Raw genomic sequence first — 20,657 nt, forward strand, 5'->3', positions numbered from 1 at the left:
TCTTAATCCGAGTTCTTTGACGTCAGGAAGGGCAACCGGTCGAAAACAATAGTGTATGATGTAAGAGGCTAGATACTACCAGTTTTGCGTCAGGAAGGGCAACTAGTCTTAAAACAAATTCTTGCGATTTAAAATCTTAGTTTTGCGTCAGGAAGGGCATCCGGCTGTAAAACAATAGTTCGTGATACAGCGATTTAAAATCTAAGAAGAGCATCTAGCTGTAAATCCCCGATTCTCGTGTTAAAAAGAGCGTCTAGTTGTAAAACAGATTCTTAATCCCAGTTCTTTTACGTCAGGAAGGGCAACTGGTTGAAAACAATAGTGTATGATGTAAGAGGTTAGATACTGCCAGTTTTGCGTCAGGAAGGCAACTAGTCTTAAGACAAATTCTTGCGATTTAAAATCATAGTTTGCGTCAGGAAGGGCATCCAGCTGTAAAACAATAGTTCATGATAAAGCGATTTAAAATCTTAGTTCTTGCACTAAGAAGAGCATCTAGCTGTAAATCCCCGATTCTCGTGTTAAAAGAAGCATCTAGTTGTAAAACAGATTCTTAATCCGAGTTCTTTGACGTCAGGAAGGGCAACCGATCGAGAAGAATAGTGTATGATGTAAGAGGCTAGATTCTGCCAGTTTTGCGTCAGGAAGGGCAACTAGTCTTAAAACAAATTCTTGCGATTTAAAATCTTAGTTTTACGTCAGGAAGGGCATCCGGCTGTAAAGCAATAGTTCGTGATACAGCGATTTAGAATCTAAGAAGGGCATCTAGCTGTAAACCCCGATTCTCGTGTCAAAAAGAGCATCTAGTTGTAAAACAGATTCTTAATCCGAGTTCTTTGACGTCAGGAAGGGCAACCGGTCGAAAACAATAGTGTATGATGTAAGAGGCTAGATAATGCCAGTTTTGCGTCAGGAAGGGCAACTAGTCTTGAAACAAATTCTTGCGATTTAAAATCTTAGTTTTGCGTCAGGAAGGGCATCCGGCTGTAAAACAATAGTTTGTGATACAGCGATTTAAAATCTAAGAAGAGCATCTAGCTGTAAAACCCCGATTCTCGTGTTAAAGAGAGCATCTAGTTGTAGAACAGATACTTAATCCGAGTTCTTTGACGTCAGGAAGGGCAACCGGTCGAAAACAATAGTGTATGATGTAAGAGGCTAGATACTGCCAGTTTTGCGTCAGGAAGGCAACTAGTCTTGAAACAAATTCTTGCGATTTAAAATCTTAGTTTTGCGTCAGGAAGGGCATCCAGGTGTAAAACAATAGTTCATGATACAGCGATTTAAAATCTTAGTTCTTGCACTAAGAAGAGCATCTAGCTGTAAATCCCCGATTCTCGTGTTAAAAAGAGCATCTAGTTGTAAAACAGATTCTTAATCCGAGTTCTTTGACGTCAGGAAGGGCAACCGGTCAAAAAAAATAGTGTATGATGTAAGAGGTTAGATACTGCTAGATTTGCGTCAGGAAGGGCAACTAGTCTTAAAACAAATTCTTGCAATTTAAAATCTGGAAAACATATTTTTATTCCCAAGAGAATCGAACCCGAGCCTGCCGGGTTAGAGGCATGCACACTAAACCAAACTGTAGGCTATAGGTTACATTTTTTTGTTCCACAGTCTTTGAACTTGTATCGGCGCAGTCATTCAGAGCGAAATGTGGAATGTATGTGTTAGCTGAAATTGTACACGCATCTTCCGGCTGTAGTAACCTTGAACGAAGACACTGCGTGGTGATAAGCCACTTGTAACTCTCGTAGCCCGTGTAAGCTCCATACATAAAATATCATGATTGTACGGTGAGGTTAAAACACAGTGCCAGCATATAGCCCACTCCTATCGAAAGAGCCTGCACGGCGCCGGCATGTAGGCTACTCCTGTTGAAGGAGCCTGTACAAGGTTTAACACCCCTCTATCAACAGCCCTTACTTAATGCTGGCTTTTTGCACGCCCTCGAAACTACCTAAGAATGTAATATACTACCGCAGGGAGAGGGTAAAACCCGGTGCCGGCACATAGCCTACTCCTACCGAAGAAGCCTGCACACAGCTTAACGCCTCCATCCGACAAATGAATCACCCTCAACACTCTTGTACTCACAATCATTTTCGAATGAGTCTGCATAAGGTTTAACGTCCCCATCAACAGCCCTTACTTAATGCTAGCTTTTTTGCACACCCCGCCTCTTAGATCATACACCATAGTTTTACGACCGGTTACCCTTCCTGACTAGGATTTTAAATCGCAGTATACGCGATAAATTAGTTATAGCGGGTTTTATAACTAGATGTCCCGGTACCGGCACATAGCCTACTCCTACCGAAGAAGCCTGCACAAGGCTTATTGCCTCCATCCGACAGATGAATCACCATCAACGTCTTGTACTCAAAATCATTTTCGAAGGAGTCTGCACAAGGTTTAACGCCCCCTATCAACAGCCCTTACTTAATGCTGGCTTTTTTGCACACCCCGCCTCTTAGATCATACACCATAGTTTTACGACCGGTTACCCTTCCTGACTAGGATTTTAAATCGCAGTATACGCGATAAATTTGTTGTAGTGGGTTTTATAACTAGATGTCCCGGTACCGGCACATAGCCTACGCCTACCGAAGAAGCCTGCACACAGCTTAACGCCTCCATCCAACAAATGAATCACCCTCAAACACTCCAGTACTCGCAATCATTCTCGCTACTTCGGAAGATAGCGGGTTCGAACTCCTACTCTTAGAAGCCGTAAAAAATAGCAAATGCTAGGCGAGGGACCTGCGCGATCGTCATAACATGATCTAGCCAGATGCCCTTCCTGACGGCATAAGTTGCCAGGATTTGAATCGCGGTATCCATCATTGTGTCTGACTTGCGTGTATGCAAGCTCACGCGTATTTTTTTGCTGAGATATCATGCCACTTCCTTTCGCCAGCTAGAGCGGAAATTCGCAGTACTGCGTCCATTTCGTCTTACAACTTAGAGGAGACAACATGTGTACATATAATTTATGATCTTTCATCCCCCTATTTTTTTAAAAAACATGTAAGTATGTAGTATCTCGGAACATTCTTATCCGTGTGTGTATCAGTGTTCTAGTCGTGTTGCAATTACTAAGCGAGTGACCCGAGCGAGTTGGGTACGCAGTGTGCTTTCTTGATTTTCGTATGAGATATATCAGTGTATTCGCAATTACTAAGCGTCTTAGCAGTGAGATGAACGAGTTAGCTACGCGCTATAGATTTTTCATTTTCATACTAAGCAAATCATTTGAAGTGTTGCCGAGTTAGCTATGCGATATGTGCACAGTGTGTTTTTGATTTTCATACTAGGCAAGTGGTAGGCGAGATAGCTGTGCGATATGTGCACAGTGTGTGTTTTTGATGTTTACACTAGGTAAATCATTGAAGTTGTACTTTTGCTCTGAACACATCAAACAATGTTCTTACAGTGTTCGATTCTAGTCTTGCTATGTTTCAATCTAATTTTCTTAGAACAAACGTATCCCCTAACATGTTGTATCGGATCACATATTAAGGTTAACGACATCGAGTGTAGTGATCGATTCTAGTCTTGTTAGTTTCAATCCAATTTTCTTAGAACAAAGGTATCCCCTAACATGTTGTACAGTGTTCGGTTCTACTTGTTTAGTGATCTGAACACATCAATCTATGTTCTGATCACATGTTGTATCGAGTGCAGTGTTCAATTCTAGTCTTGTTATGTTTCAATCTGATCTTCTTAGAACAAAGGTATCCCCTAACATGTTGTATCGAGTACAGTGTTCGGTTCTAGTCTTGTTATGTTTCAATCAAATTTTCTTAGAACAAAGGTACCCCCTGACATGTTGTACAGTGTTCGGCTCTACTTGTTTAGTGATCTGAACACATCGATCAATGTTCTGATCACATGTTAAAGTTAACGACATCGAGTGCAGTGTTCAATTCTAGTCTTGTTATGTTTCAATTTGATCTTCTTAGAACAAAGGTATCCCCTAACATGTTGTACAGCGTTCGATTCTCCTTATGTAGTGTTCTGAACACACCAGACAATGTTTTAATCACATGTTGAAGTTAACGACATCGAGTGTAGTGTTCGATTCAAGTCTTGTTATGTTTCTTTCGTAATCTGCAAGTCTAAACATGCACACTCTTGCCTTCGCGATGCGTGTTCGATAAAGTTATGCTTTGACAGAGGAGTAGGAGGCGGAGGTGGTAGGGAGGAGGAGGAGGAAGAGCAGGAGGTAGAGGAGGTGTCGTATAATCTCCTTCAAGATAGTAGATGAGAGGTTAGGTTAGCGAATGCACTAATGTTTAATGATGATAGCTAACGGAATTTCAAATTATCCGTCACCACAATTCAAAGGGAAAGCAGCACGGTGCTCTGAGGATTAAAGTTGGCATCTAGATAGAATTTCAAATTGCCGTCACCACATGTTAAATGAATGTAGCTAGAGATAGCAGCACGATGCTCTGTTGAATAAAGATGGTGGATGATAGCTAACGGAAGTTTTTTTTCAACTTATCCGCCACCACATGTTAAATGTATGTAGCTAAAGATACCAGTACGAAGCTTTGTTGATTAAAGATGACGGATGACAAGTAACAGAACTTTTCAAATTGCCCGCTACTACAGAGAGCAGCACGGCGCTCTGTAGATTAAAGATGGTGGATGACAGCTGACGAAAATACCCGCATGATAGCAGCACAGTGCTCTCTTGATTAAAGATGGCGGATGACAGCTGCCAAAAAGCACGTAGAATTTGCCACCGGCATAAAGAGGGCAGCACGGTGCTCTCTGGCGGTTGACAGCTGTCAGAAAAGCACATGGGTTTGTTTCCAAACAAGAGCGTGTAGAATTTACCACCACCACATAGAGGGCAGCACGGTGCTCTCTAGATTAAAGATGGCAGATGATAGCTGACAAAAAAGCGCATAGGTTTGTTTCCAAACAGGAGCATAAAGAATTTTTCAAATTGCCGCCACTACATGTCAAAGGTATCTAGCTAAAGAGTGCAGCACTGAGGTTTGCGATGCAAGATGGCGGATGACAGCTGTGACGTACCACATTTGAAAGGTAAGTAGCTAAAGAGGGCAGCACGGTGCTCTCCGGATTAAAGATGGCTGTTGACAGGTGCACGTGGCTTTGTTTCCAAACAAGAGCACGTGGAATTTTCCGCCACTACATTTCAAAGGTATCTAGCTGAAGAGTGCAGCACTGAGGTTTGCGATGCAAGATGGCGGATGACAGCTGTGACGTACCACATTTCAAAGGTAAGTAGCTAAATAGGGCAGCAGTGTGCTCTCCGGATTAAAGATGGCGGATGACAGCTGCACGTGGCTTTGTTTCCAAACAAGAGCATAAAGAATTTGCCGCCACTACATTTCAGAGGTATCTAGCTAAAGAGTGCAGCACTGAGGTTTCGGATGCAAGATGGCGGATGACAGCTGTGACGTACCACATTTCAAAGGTAAGTAGCTAAAGAGGGCAGCACTGTGCTCTATAGATTAAAGATGGCCGTTGACAGCTGCACGTGGATTTGCTTATCTCACGCTAGTGAGGTTAAGTTGGTAGCACTAAGGTTTAGGCCCGCCAAGATGGCAGCACTGCCGATGACAGGTGACGAATTTTACATCTACTACGATAAAGAGGGCAGCACAGTGCTCTGTAGTTTAAAGATGGCGGATGACAGCTGTCAAAAAAGCACGTGGCTGTCAAAAAGCACGTGGCCTTGTTTACCACGCGCTAGTTAGGTTAAGTTGGTACTACTGAGGTTTAGGCCCGTCAAGATGGCAGTACTGAGGTTAGCGATGCGTTGTTGTCTGTCAAAAAGCACGTGACTGTCAAAAAACACGTGGCTTTGTTTATCTCGCGCTAGTTAGGTTAAGTTGGCACTACTGAGGTTTAGGCCCGTCAAGATGGCAGCAGTGAGGTTAGCGATGCGTTGTTGTCGATGACAGCTGTCAAAAAGCACGTGGCTGTCAAAAAACACATGGCTTTGTTTACCTCGCGCTAGTTAGGTTAAGTTGGCACTACTGAGGTTTAGGCCCGTCAAGATGGCAGTACTGAGGTTAGCGATGCGTTGTTGTCTATCAAAAAACACGTGGCTTTGTTTACCTCACGCTAGTTAGGTTAAGTTGGCACTACTGAGGTTTAGGCCCGTCAAGATGGCAGCAGTGAGGTTAGCGATGCATTGTTGTCGATGACAGCTGTCAAAAAGCACGTGGCTTTGTTTACAAATTCAAATTTCCCGCCAAAATTCAAATTTCCCGCGGGTGGTGGAGGGAGCCCTGGGAGCCCAGAGGAGGTGGTGGCGGCCGAACTCTCCTATTATACTACTGATGACCTTGCTGTTTCCGAGGGAAGGTAGAAAATGAGATGTCTGGTGACCTTATTGTTTTTAAAGGAAGGGAGAACTTTACATATCTGGTGACCTTGTTGTTTTTAAAGGAAGGCAGAATATTACATGTCTGATGACCTTGCTGTTTTAAAGGAAGGTAGAACATTATATATCTGGTGACCTTGATGTTTTTGAGGGAAGGTGGAATATTAGATGTCTGATGACCTTGTTGTTTCTGAGGGAGGGTTGAACATTACATGTCTCGTGTTCTTGTTATTTTTAAAGGAAGGCAGAACATTATATGTCTGGTGACCTTGTTACTTTTGAGGGAATGTAGAACATTACATGTCCGATGACCTTGATGTTTTAAAGAAAGGTAGAATATTATATGTCTGATTACCTTGTCGTTTTTAGGGAAGGTAGAACATACACGACTGATGACCTCGCTGTTCTGAATAATTTCCCTGTAGTTAGTGTTGAAACAGGAGAAAGAACGTCACGACTTATTAACAAGTATCTTTATTATATATCAACACTGTACATGAGATCTGTTCACAGCGGGATCTCGCAGATGAAGTACAGGAGATTTGCACAATCGATGTTGAACAGCTGACCTGTCCCGACAGCAAAGGCGCACTTATCACCAGCACTGTTATCCGGGTAACCAGGCAGCCACCAACTGCTGAGAGCAGGCTCACCTGAAACACAGGACATAAGTGTCGTACACTCAATCCATAACACTGTATCTTTCTTCAGATTATCCCAGTTATTTCCGAGGTCACTGGAACACCACAGGCTCATTTTGGTTTTCGCCTCAGATTTACGGCCAGATGGACTTCCTGACAACACGCGCATTTCTGGATGAAAACATCAACCCAGTATACAGCGGGATTCGAACCTCAGCCTTCAGAACCCCCAGTGGGTTTGGGAGTTAGAAGAGCATCCACGTTATCCCCTGTTTGTCGTAAGAGGACACTAAAAGGTCAACCACTGGATCTCACTTGAGACCGTGGTTTGACGACCACGGTTCCTCTAGCTGAGCCTGGCATTTTCCCCACTAAATTCTTGTCAGGCTCCTCTCTCTTATCTTTCTTGTGCGACCTCTCTGGGTCAACACTTGTTCTAGTCCGACACCGACGGCCTTGGGAGTCTTTCATAATCACGACCGTCGTGAGGCTTCTCTATCTTTCCGGTACCTTCAATTTTTAGAAGTGCCGGACCGCTTCTGATTGGTGTTAATAGAGGATGGTCTCCCAGTGGTATTCCTATTAGAACAATATTCACTGATGTTCTACTTGACTGCACTGTTAAGCCACCAGTAATCTTATTCTAAAAATAATTTCTATTGATGGCAACAACTTACCACGTGAGCGGTTCGTACATATTGCTATCATGAAGTCAACCAGGTCCGTGTAAATGAGATCGGAATATGTTCACAGATCCACGAATTGGAGCGATGTCAATTTTATCTACGCTTTTCACAGGCAGCTGAAGCACTTTGTGGAAATTTATAAAGAAGTCTTGGATGTTATCTCGTGCTCCAGTTTCCAATCCGATAACTTTGATGGTACGAAGCTGGTACTTCATGTCGATACGCCGTGTGCTGCCAGTTGTACTCTATTACGTGCATTCTCACTTTCTGTTCCGCTCTTCTGTATTGAATTGTATTCCCTATCATTACGCACCGCGGTATTTCTATTCTGATTTGATGTACTTATTCTTACAATTCTATTCATAAATAGTCTGTCCCTTATAAGACACATTCATCGCTTTCGGTATATTTTCAACATTTTCAAGTTTCGTAATTCTTATCCGTGTGTTTTGAGGTTGCGACAACATTGTTGTTTTATTTTCCCGATAAGTACGACCCCGTGGGTAGGGACCATAGAATACATCCATGGTATTCCCTGCCAATCGTAAGAGGATAATAAAATGCGCCCCAAGAGCTCTTCATTTTGGAGCGTGACTTAGTGACCGTGGGGAAGTTAGCTGAGTCCTGGCATTACTTCCACATAATTTTGTCAGGCTCCTCACGTTCATCTGTCCCTGGTTAACTCTCGTTCTTGTCCGACCACGGCGATATTACATTTTTGATACCTGAGGAGACTTTCATCTCCCCCTTCCCTTTCTTAGGCCGATACCTTCATCTCTCGAAGTGTCAGACCTTTTCATTCTTTTGGTCCATTAGTGGATGGCTGCCCAATTTTAGTTCCTCATAAAATACAAATACCACCATACCACCACCCAATAATTGAAAATAGTAATTAGTAACAAACGTCATAAAACTTTGACCGAGCTGCCTCAGAGGCAGTGAAGTCTTGTCGCTATAACGTACCACAGTAGTCCGAGTGATTGAATAGGCCAGAGAAGAAGTTGAAGTACATGCTGATGCTCCTCAAACCAAGATTAAATCCACTATGCCTGGAGAACTGTCGTCTGAAGAAGTTGTGGCACTGCCTTTTTATACATCTGTTGACCTAAAATGTCCACTTAGTAAGAATCGCGCCGTGCTGTCAGAAACACACAACATTATAAACGACTAGTGCTGTACGACAAGTAATTGGAAATAAGAACCACACATGTTAATGTATTTATGAAACAAAAGACAGATAGTCGTTACCCCTGGAAGTACTGAACGCTGAAAAGCATACCAGTCTATAATGATAATGTATGTATGTTAATAGTCTTTAATACATACTATGGAGATAACATGGTTTGCATTGTGCAAATGATCCATTCACAGAGAGATAGTATTTAACACTTAACAGTTCGAGATCTTGTAATGTGTAACTGGTGCCAATGATTCCCGTTTCCTCAGTAACTTTGTTTAAGGCAACAGAAGTGCCGTTGTAGCTATGTACATCATCACACGAGGCAATCACTTCGCAGAAATGAGCGTCAGTCTATAACTGTTGAAACATTCTCATTATTTCAATATCGTCCTGAATGACAAACAATATAGAGATTTAATACATGAAAGATCTAGCCAAGGTATCCTCACAGCCACCGATCTCTAGCACTCGGCGTGCTGGTAGCACCTGGATATCTTAACGTGCCATGCTGTGTTCCACTGAGTAACATCAGAGATATACAAGAATCCTTCATGCGATGGTTTTCTAGGAGGTTCCTTCCCATCTGTAATTTTTCTACTTTCATTGAGCACGCCCACTGACGAAACTATGCCCATCCCGATCTGTCACCCGTAGTGCACATTTTATAACAGACACAAACAAATCTAAAGTCAATACAAACCAGTGAACCACCCAAAAGTCAGCCAAAGTGAAGCGATGGGAATCATAATTGCGATGAACGAAATACGCAAAGGCACAGTGCAAATATCACCCCCAGTGGAGTGATAGTGTCAGAATGTACTTGTTGGTGGCTGCAGGGAATAGAGTGATCCGAAACGTGCAAGTCGCTGACTCAAAGAGAAACGGAGATTGTAGTAGCTGCAATAAGGAAGCTGAAAAGACAGCACAGTGAGATTCACAACAAATTCGAGCATTTCTTTTTTTTATAACTGAGAAGAAACGGGATGGAGATGGCTTCAAATATCACAAAATAGTATGAAAATTCAAGCGTACCAGGAAGTAGAAACTGCTTCGGAAGACGATGATGTGAAGGTGAAGAGAGCAAGTACATATATATCGATTAGTTAACCTGAGGTCAAGTGAAATGGCCACCGGACATCGCGGTTCACGGCTGGACGTCATCTGTTCAGAAGAAAACATTTCGGGCTCGTATCACAGAGACTATTAGAACAGCGAAGTTGGCTTTGGTCGTCTTACTATCGACGATGTCACTACTTGGTCTGAGGTTCAGGAGGTTCCGTAATCGTTACCAGGGATGTGGATGATATTGACACACAACTTTCATTCTATGTCTCCGAAGTGTTAGCATATCAATTTGTAAATTACTGTTCACGTTCGATTACAGAGAGACACCATTGAGTTCTTGGCGATTATATCGAAGTGAGGAACACTACCTATCTATTATACTTTCACGACGAGACATGTGGGCACTTTTATTTAATTAATTAATAAGATCATACAAATGCACATAGAGAAGTGTGGGTGTTTATTCTCTGGTATAATGTAGTAGGGTTCTCTTGCGATTCTTGCACCAGGAGAAGTGATGTTTCTCACAGAACTGATCAAACAAACTATATTCGTATAGATTATTTCCCAACATTCTTCCTTCCTTAGGGTGTTAACTCCGCCTCTAGTTTTAGAGCCGGTCTCAAGCCCGGATAAAGAGAGGAGAGGCACCCTAGCCCTTTAGCCCATTAGCCCTTTAGCCTATTAGCCCTACAAGGAATGTGCGGTAACCTAATCTTCTTAGAACAAAGGTATCGCCTGACATGTTCTAAACACATGTTGTATCGAGTACAGTGTTCTATTTTAGTCTTGATCACTTATTTAGTGTTCTAAACACTTCAATCAATGTTCCGATCACATGATAAAGTTAACGGCATAGAGTGCAGTGTTCGATTCTAGTCTTGTTATGTTCTTTAGTGATTTGCAAGTCTAAACATGCATAATGACGTCATCACTGCAGCACGTGCTTACTCTAGCTATCCCGATGCAGGTTTAAACTTGTTCGATAGAGCTATGCCTTGACATATGAGGAGGCCTTAACAGCTTATGTATAGCCGCTATTGTTTAAAGATAGCTGCTGTTAAGAGAAAAGCACGTAGAATTTTTCAAATTACCCGCCACCACATTTCAAAGGTATGAGATTTAGTGCTGTAAAGATACCTGCACGATGCAAAGCTAGCTTTCTTCATCAGAGCAGCCACCATCTTGTGTGAGCACCTCTAGGCCGTATCATAAGGAGCTGTGTATAGTCACCGTCTTGTCGCTGCTACCTTGCGCAAGCACCCCTAGGGAGTCACATAAGAGCAGCAGCCAACTTGTGCAAGCGCTCTTAAGCTGTCTCATAAGAAGCTATGTATAGCCGCCATCTTGTAGAATTAGATAGCTGCCAATGCCAAAGGACCTAAGTAGGGATCGAACCGTCGATCTCATCATTAGACTATGTTCTTCTTATGCTATCATGTTCCTGATACTGCAAACCTAGGTATCAGGTGGAAAATTTTTATCCGTTTCGCTCTACGATGCACCGTTTTCGAGATATATAACATTTTGCATTTAAGCCCCAAATTTAATGAATCGAACCTGCACGGCACGTTATACTCTCTACCATAGCTAGACCTGATCATGTTACGAAGACTTTCATCAATACAAGCTAAAACAGAGCGAATGCCAAAGGGCCTAAGTAGGAACCGAACCGTTGATCTCATCATTAGACTATGTTTTTCTTATGCTATCATGTTCCTCGTACTGCGAACCGACGTATTGGGCAGAAAAATTTTGTCCGTTTTGCTCTACGATGCACCGTTTTCGAGATATTTAACATTTTGCATTTAAGCCCCAAATTTAATGAATCGAACTAGCATGACACGTTAGCCTCTAAGCTAGCTTTCTTCATAAGAGCAGCAGCCATCTTGCACAAGCACCCTTAAGGCGTCTCATAAGGAGTCGTGTATAGCCGCCATCTTGCGTCCGCCATCTTGCGCAAGCATCCTTAGGGCGTCTCTAGCCATCTTGTGCAAGGACCCTTAAGCCGCCTCATAAGAGCAACCGCTATCTTGTGCAAGCATCTCTAGGGAGTCTCATAAGGAGCCTTGTATAACCGCTATCTTGCGCAAGCATCCCAAGGGCGTCTCATAAGAACCTATGTATAGCGGCCATCTTGCATAAGCACCTTTAAGGAGTCATGTATAGCCACCATCTTGTGCAATTAGCGTCGAGAAGTGGCTGCTGTAGAATTTTTCTTTTTAAATTATCCGCAACCATATTTCAAAGGTATGTACCTAAAGAGTGTAGCACTGAGGTTTGCGATGTAGGTTGGCGGATGACAGCTGACAAAAAGCGCGTGAGTTTGTTTACTAAACAAGAGCACGTGGAATTTTTCAATTAGCCGCCACCACATTTCAAAGGTATCTAGCTAAAGATGGCAGCACGGTGCTCTCTTGATTAAAGATGGCGGATGACAGCTAACAGAACTTTTCAAATTGCCCGCTACTACATGTCATAAAGAGGGCAGCACGGTGCTCTGTGGATTAAAGATGGCGGATGACAGCTGACGAAATTGCCCGCATTATACCAGCACAGTGCTCTATTGATTAAAGATGGTGGATGACAGCTGTCAAAAAGCACGTGGCTTTGTTTACTAAACAAGAGCACATAGAAATTTTCAAATTGCCGCCACCACATTTCAAAGGTATCTAGCTAAAGATGGCAGCACGGTGCTCTCTTGATTAAAGAAGGCGGATGACAGCTTACAGAACTTTTCAAATTGCCCGCTACTACATGTCATAACGAGGGCAGCACGGTGCACTGTAGATTAAAGATGGCGGATGAGAGCTGACGAAATTGCCCGCATGATAGCAGCACAGTGCTCTATTGATTAAAGATGGTGGATGACAGCTGTCAAAAAGCACGTGGCTTTGTTTCCAAACAAGAGCACATAGAATTTTTCAAATTGCCGCCACCATATTTCAAAGGAATCTAGATAAAGAGTGCAGCACTGAGGTTTGTGATGCAAGATGGCGGATGACAGCTGTCAGAAAAAAGCACGTGAGTTTGTTTCCAAACAAGAGCACGTGGAATTTCCCGCCACCACAAAGAGGGCAGCACTATGCTCAAAGATGGCTGCTGTCACGTGGAATTGTCTGCCACCACAGGTATCTAGCTAAAGAGGGCAGCACGGTGCTCAAAGATGGCTGCTATCAAAAAGCATTTTTCAAATTATCCGCCACCACATTTCAAAGTTAAGTAGCTAAAGAGGGCAGCACTGTGCTCTGATTGAAGATGGCGGATGACAGCTGTCAGAAAAGCACGTGGATTTGTTCACCGATTCAAATCTCGCGCTAGTGAGGTTAAGTTGGTAGCACTAAGGTTTAGGCCCGCCAAGATGGCAGCACTGCCGATGACAGGTGACGAATTTGCAGCTACTGCGATAAAGAGGGCAGCACGATGCTCTGTAGTTTAAAGATGGCGGATGACAGCTGTCAAAAAAGCACGTGGCACTCAAAAAACACGTGGATTTGTTTATCTCGCGCTAGTGAGATTAAGTTGGTACCACGAAGGTTTAGGTCCGTCAAGATGGCAGTACTGAGGTTAGCGATGCGTTGTTGTCTGTCAAAACGCACGTGGCTGTCAAAAAACACGTGGATTTGTTTATCTCGCGCTAGTTAGGTTAACTTGGTACTACTGAGGTTTAGGCCCGTCACGATGGCAGTACTGAGGTTAGCGATGCGTTGTTGTCTGTCAAAAACAACGTGGCTGTCAAAAAACACGTGGCTTTGTTTACCAATTCAAATCTCGCGCTAGTTAGGTTAAGTTGGTACCACTGAGGTTTAGGCCCGTCAAGATGGCAGCAGTGAGGTTAGCGATGCGTTGTTGTCGATGACAGCTGTCAAAAAGCACGTGGCTATGTTTACAAATTCAAATCTCGCGCCAAAATTCAAATTTACCGCCAAAATTCAAATTTCCCGCGGGAGGCGGAGGGGCCCCTGGGAGCCCGGAGGAGGTGGCGCCCGAACCATCCAATTATACTACTGAGTCTTCCTATGAGTTTTACTATTGCCTTGTCTTCTGTCATGGAGTCCATACTGTTCTTGTCCAACATGTCGAATGCCTTTGTAAAGCCTGCGAAGACTGTACAGTATTTGCCCGTGGGGTGTATTAAGCCACCCAGATGTCTTCTTGTAGACATTTTATAGCCTGTGAAGGTGATCGTTTCCTTCTTAATCCGAAGTGATACTGTTATATTTGATGGCCAGTGAATTTCTCTAGTCTTTCTGCTATTACACTGCAGAAGACTTTGAATATATTATTCTCTAGAACAATCCCTCGGTATGAGTTTCAATTGTCGCCTTGTCCTTTCCTTTATATAATGTCTTTATTCAGGATTTCCTCCAGTTCTCGGAGAATTTTCCGCTTTGTAGACATTTGCTGAACAATAAGACCCATATATTTGCAAGGTCTGATTGCGATGATCTGAAGATATTACATTATTTACATCAATAATTTAAAAAACTCAAGTACAAAACACACCAAGGAGTTTCTCAGCGGAGGTTTACGAACACTTGGTCTGTGTCCACTGTGAGATGCATTCGGTACTTCTCAAAATCTGGTTTCCGTTTTGTCTTAACAAGAAAGTTTTCAGCTCACACAATAGAGAACACCTCTCCCACATCAGGGAGGCCATCCAGCTGTAAAACTGTGTAGCCCCACCAGAGAGTAGAGATGACCTCCTGATTGTCTCAGGAGGATGTAATAACCAGACAAGTGCTGTTTATCCCCAACGGAATTGTTCATCGTCTTTGAGTGCAAACGATAAGAACAAGGCCACATATTCTACCAATCAGACATGAGAAAGTCTGCGACAAAATGCGGGACTGCGTTTCTGCACTTGAGACTGAGATAAATCAATATCTTGGAGGTATATAAAGTTCGGGCTCTGATGTAAATGAGACCTGGTAATCTGGCAATCTAGAAGTTGTAGTTTGTTGCCTCTGAGAACTGTTGAAGTCTACGAGGGCTCCTCAAACATTTTCACGTGTCAAAGTAGTGACATTCCCGCTCTGGCTCTGCTCAGTAATATCAATCACGGTGATAATGGTGACACGCGTATCCTTCTAGGTAATTCACGGCGATATATATCCTGAAACGGAGACAGCATGTACGTACGGTCGTCATCGTTCAAAACCGTTTGTTATATATAAAAATATTATTTTCGAGACCATCTGAGCGAGTAGCGAAAAGCACATTTTAGTCGTGCAAATTGAAATATGGGTATTGTAAGCATGTTTCTGGGCCCTGCCTCACGAATTGCTTCAAGTGATTCGCAGAAAATAAGGAAATGTTTAGTAAGAAATCGGTAAAACACGACGTCAGCTATAAATAGAGATCGGAGTAGCTGACAGCTGCTGCTGATTGGTAGTGTGTGTGAAAAGAATGGTTATAAAGAGAATAATACAATATGACGAAAGGCAGTACATTCAAACAGGAAGCGACACATTTTTATTTACTCGGGCTGTTTGTCTACGAGCTTTACCTGTAATATTTATCGTCGCACATGAGTGTGTTGGTGATCAAGAAACACCTTGCACGCTGCTAGTTGGTAGTAACACTTCTCACAACGAGAACTCCATGACGAGGATTTTTTATTAAATAGGATGTGCATCACTAAATGCAATTCACTTCCCCTACGCGATGCAGGAGCATTCAGACCCGTATCCCTGGTGATCGACCGTCTTATGGTGAGAAATATTTCGAAGGCGTTTTTGACGGCTGCTTCGTTGTTGAACCTCTTTCGTGTCCAACCATGACCCCAGGGTACTGTTGTCGTGTGAGTGACTGCAGTCATGTCCTAGTACTTGAACTATGGGCAACGACTGAGGGGACGAGTAAGTTGTACTGAGAGTCGGGAGTAGTATTGGGCACCTCGGACATATTCTGAGTCATGGTCCTCCTTGAGTCAGGAGTAGATATTCTGAGTCATGGTCCTCCTTGAGTCGGGTGTAGTATTGGGCACCTCGGACATATTCTGAGTCATGGTCCTCCTTGAGTCGGGAGTAGTATTTGGCCCCTCGGACATAATGTATTCTGCGTCATGGCCCTCCTTGTGCTCAAGAGGCGAGGACTATACAATCAACCGTAGGTCGCTAACCTTGGACTATGTGTAAGTAGATTAGCAGCCTGCTTCACATAATTTACCGAGCTAAGAATATTTTAAGCAAGCCTCCGGGAGTAAAGGATTTCCAATTAGTTTTGACAGTGCAGGATTCTTTAGAAGCAATGAGGTGAACGAAATGGTATTCGATATTAATCTATCGACCCACAGTAATGGGGAAAACATAACAAATAAAGTAGAAATGGGCGAGTTAGGAAGAGTTAGGAAATGATATTTCGCTAAGGGGAGATAATAAGGAAGGGATAGGAGAAAATCAAATGCTTTTAACAAGTGTTGAAAAGGGATGGGCAGTGTATGGAGGTACGGAGGGAAAACGGAAATAAATAATGTTCTGAGTTAATCTGCTGAACTCATAGGACTTCCAAGCAAAGCACGGTACAGGTGGACTGAATGTGAGAGGAAATATTTTTCTTGATGTTGTGAACAACCGAGGTCTCAGAGTAATAAGGAGAGCCTGGAAAGTTAGTAAAGAACCTCCTGATTTGACGAAAGAAGTAACTGCAGCTATGTAAGCTAGGGAATGACTGCTAGAACTATCAAGATATTTCAACGACACTGATGATGGCGGTTCTTTTGAGCACCGGGCAAGGTGTTCACTAGTATTTTTGGAGGGAGAAACCAATAAATATTTTATACTATGTTGGATGAGTCCAGTGTAGTTTCAGACCTCAGAGGGGTTTTCATGGTCAAATCTTCAGTATTCGTCAGTAAGTAAAAAGTGCTATGATATGAATAGATAGTTGTGGTTATGCTTCATAGATCTAGAGAAGGCATATGACAAAATACTTCAAGGAAGGATGTCAGCCACACTGGGAGAATATGGGATTAATCCTAGATTATTGGGAACAATAAAACTCACTTATGTTGACACTGAACGTTAATGGTAGAATGATTTCTTGGTTCAAGGTTACAGGGGTGGGATACGGCTGCAATCTTCAATGTTGTTGTTCATAGTTTACAAGGATCATCTGCTGGAAGGTATAAAGCGTCAGGGATGCGGAAATATCGTAAGCATTTTGGTGTTAATGGCAGACTGAGCTGAAAGCCTGAAGTCTAATTTCTTGGAACTTAAAATAGGTGCTGTGAGTACGACATTAATATTGGCATTACCAAGAATAAAGGGGCTCCCTGTCCGAGGCGGTAAATGCGCACTCGGTTCGCCCGAAAGGACGTGGGTTCGAATCCCCGTCAGAAAGTCGTAAAATTTAGGAAATGAGATTTCCACTTCCAGAGGTTCATATGGCCCTGAGGTTCACTCATCCTACACCAAAAATGAGTACCAGGTTAATTCTTGGGGGCAAAGGCGGCCGGGCGTAGAGCAAACCACTCTACCCCATCAAGTGCCGAGGTTACGAATAGTGGAAGCCTTTACCTTCCACCACTCCCATGCCCTTCGTGGCCTGTACACAGATGTCTTTGCTTTTTTTTACTATCGAGAATAAAGTCATGTCAGTGGGGAAGAAAGTTCCGAGAAATGAATGTCAGGCCGGAGATACAAAACTGGAACTTCTCCCAGGAAGCAAGGTGTAGCAAAGCTAATGCAGTGAACTCTGGGATGAACCGGTCTGTTTTCAGGAAAACTTCGCTGTGTCGGAGTGCAAGCCCTGTGGACTCTGGATATCTCGTCCATACGTTAGTTGTAATATATGTTGAAATAACGATAATGAAGTCTAGAAACACCGGGTGGGAACAATGACAGGAAGGCACCCAGAATGAGAAGATAAATGCTAAGTGATGCATAAGCTCCATGGATGAAGCGGTACTCCGGTGTTGGGGCCGCGTGAGGTGAATGGAGGATGATGGGTTACCTGCGACAATAACGGAGTCAGCCATCGAGGGTAAGAGCAATAGAGGAGACCAGGACTCAGTTTCTAATTATTTAAAGACAAAAGGTGTGTAACTGATCGAGGGCACAACATTCTATAATGATGATGTCCCTAGCACGACCCCAGTGTGTCCTACTCTCTAGTTGACGTCCGTGATAAACCTGCACGCCTTGATGCGGCACATAGCCTACTCCTGTCAAAGAACACCAAGAGGTCTGCTCAAGGATTAACGTCTCCATCAGACAGATGAATTTCCTCATACCCTCTCTTTAAGAATCTTTCCCTTCATTTAGTCATAACTGATATTATTCACTTTATGTTCCAGTAACTACATTCGTAGGGTTTGGGAGACGCCAACGTGCCGGAATTGTGTCCATCAGGGTTTATTTTATGTGCCAGTAAATCTACCGACACGAGACTGTCGTACCACCGGACTGAGCGAGAATCGAACCTGCCAATGTGGTCTCAGAAGGCCAGCCCTCTACCGCCTGAGATTCTATGGGTAAGACTTCTTCATTCCTCCCCTGATTATAGGCAATACGGTGTGGTCGTCAGCCAGTGACATCGCTAACTACAGCTAAATGTCGGCTTCTGTTGTTTAATATGACAAATGTCTTCCGTCCGACATTCGGTAATTCATGAGTAGAAGAGAGCTAGGGAGAACTCACCTTTCACAGACACCCAACCATCTTCACCTTCGGGCTTGTAAACTCCCATCCAGGGGTTCCAGTACACCACACTCGGCAACATTGTGGGGAACACCTCGTTTCCCTCCCGTTCACTTTCCAGTACCATGAGATCACCTCCGTCTCTCTTGCACTGCTCCCTGGCGTCACTCCAACTCTTTCCTCCACGGTACGTCTTATAACAGTTGAAACCTTCAAACAGTCGGTAACCTGTGGGCAGATAGAACATCACATTAAACAATTAGTTCACACGTGTATATTTTAGACCATCCTACGAGTGAAAATGACGATCCTTCTTTACTTGTCGTACTCTTCGATGCATGACACGGGCAGGAGACACCGTAGCGTACAGAAGAGGAGATAATGAGATGAAGTGAAGGACGTGATGTATGAAGGCGGAAAAGGAGAGGGTGAAACGCGCTGCCGACATGCAGCCTACTTCGGTCGTTAAGAAGCAAGCGATTTGCTCATGGCTTAACTTCGCCGTCCGTCCTATGCCCTCACTCTATGTGAGCAATGTGTACGCAATCTAGTGTATACCAGCACCCCTCCCACCCGGATGGCCAACATTGTGATGGTGAAAATTGTTTCGACCAACGGGACGCCTTAAGCATCTTGCCCAGCAGGCGGACCAGTGCTTCTATCTACGTGATAAACTGATGTGTGCAGCTCATTTCAGGAGCTGGACCGTTCGGAGTATTTTCGAGATGATTTAGCTGTCTTCGTATTCCGGAGATTTGTGAAATGTATAATCAACAAGATCACCATCGTATTTCTTCTACTTGGTCATGGACAGTTAAGTATGTGAGGCGCATCAGAAAATGCACAGTTTTCTACTGACTTACTTGGAAATTGGACATATTAGATTCTTTTTTGTTGCCGAATGTTCCTAAGGATTTCCATAACCTTTTATTCTACTGGCTACCATCTGACGTGAAACCAATAATTCTTACACCCACCTGCTCTAATTGTATGATGACATGAATTAGAATATTTGCAATTATATCACCAGGGGTGACGTTCAGTCCAGCATGCATTGCTTTGGGCTGGATCCAGCTGTACAGACAGGGAACAAACATGAAACAAAACCATGATATATCAACTGATCATTTTTTCTGACGTAAATGCTACCTAATAAGAAAACCTTCACTTGTAACGATTCAGAATTTAACATACTTCCTTCTGCAAGGTTTAGCTCGTGTAATATCAACAATTCGTGCTCCATTTATGGCCCTTCACTAGTTTTCTCAAATGAGCTTCGGAAGGCAAAGTGTCGGTACGTGGTGATGATTAAGCGGTGCCGAAAACCACTGGCTGATTTTGTTTTAAAAGAAGAGAATCTAAGACAATGCATTCCATTCTTAACTTTCAGTTGAAATTTCTTTTACATTGTATAGAATATAATTTTCTATTCTTGTTCATTTATGTTCAGATTCGGGCTTTTTTAGTGACATCTGTCCACGTGGATTGCCCCTTCTCTGGAGAGTTACGTTTCCTAACTGTCCTCGAGAGAAATTTCATCGATCTCCGTAAATTACTTTATTTTTATCAAGAAGTAATGCTAAACATTGGTATCACACATAAAAACAAATTATGAGTCGGATGTGTGTCCTTTCCTCGGACAGCCTTCTCCCACTGCTGTAAATGGCTACCTGAAGATGATCGGTTATGTGTACGAAACATGCGGCAGTGTCTTCAAGCGCAGTAAGACATAACGCAAGACGCACTACGTATTAATGACTTCCTCTTGAATTTAGTTGCATTTCCCCTGTTTTGTTGCCACCTCCATTGGCTCACTATTAATAACTCTGGAGCCGCCTAGATCTACATTAATCATTCATTAGAGTGGTCTTTCCCCAACGTACAATGTTTAGTCAAAGCTAGATCAGCCTACAACTGTAACTGCAAAGTTTCTGCTATCTATTTCCAATAGTTGCAAGCAACAGAACCACTAGAATGTGGTCTACATTGCATTTCACAAGTCTGAACGACATATTACTAACTTCATCAATTGTACAACTTTTGGTTAAATTACCCGAGGCATTATTTTGAAAT

At 43.1% G+C, this 20,657-nt stretch overlaps 1 protein-coding gene across 1 annotated transcript in view; it reads right to left on the reverse strand.

Moving 5' to 3' along the window:
• Window positions 1-6,828: 6,828 nt before the first annotated feature.
• The window catches only part of LOC136886223 (hemolymph lipopolysaccharide-binding protein-like), a 49,068-nt gene continuing 35,239 nt past the window's right edge, over window positions 6,829-20,657 (reverse strand). Inside the window, exons 5-6 of the mRNA XM_068230526.1 lie at window positions 18,585-18,812; window positions 6,829-7,023 (exon numbers count right to left, since the gene is read on the reverse strand). Coding sequence (XP_068086627.1) covers window positions 6,878-7,023; window positions 18,585-18,812 — 374 coding nt within the window. The 3' untranslated portion in view covers window positions 6,829-6,877. The remainder of the gene's footprint in view (window positions 7,024-18,584; window positions 18,813-20,657) is intronic.

Source organism: Anabrus simplex, chromosome X (genome assembly GCF_040414725.1).
Source record: "Anabrus simplex isolate iqAnaSimp1 chromosome X, ASM4041472v1, whole genome shotgun sequence".
Classification (NCBI taxonomy): Eukaryota; Metazoa; Arthropoda; class Insecta; order Orthoptera; family Tettigoniidae; genus Anabrus; species Anabrus simplex.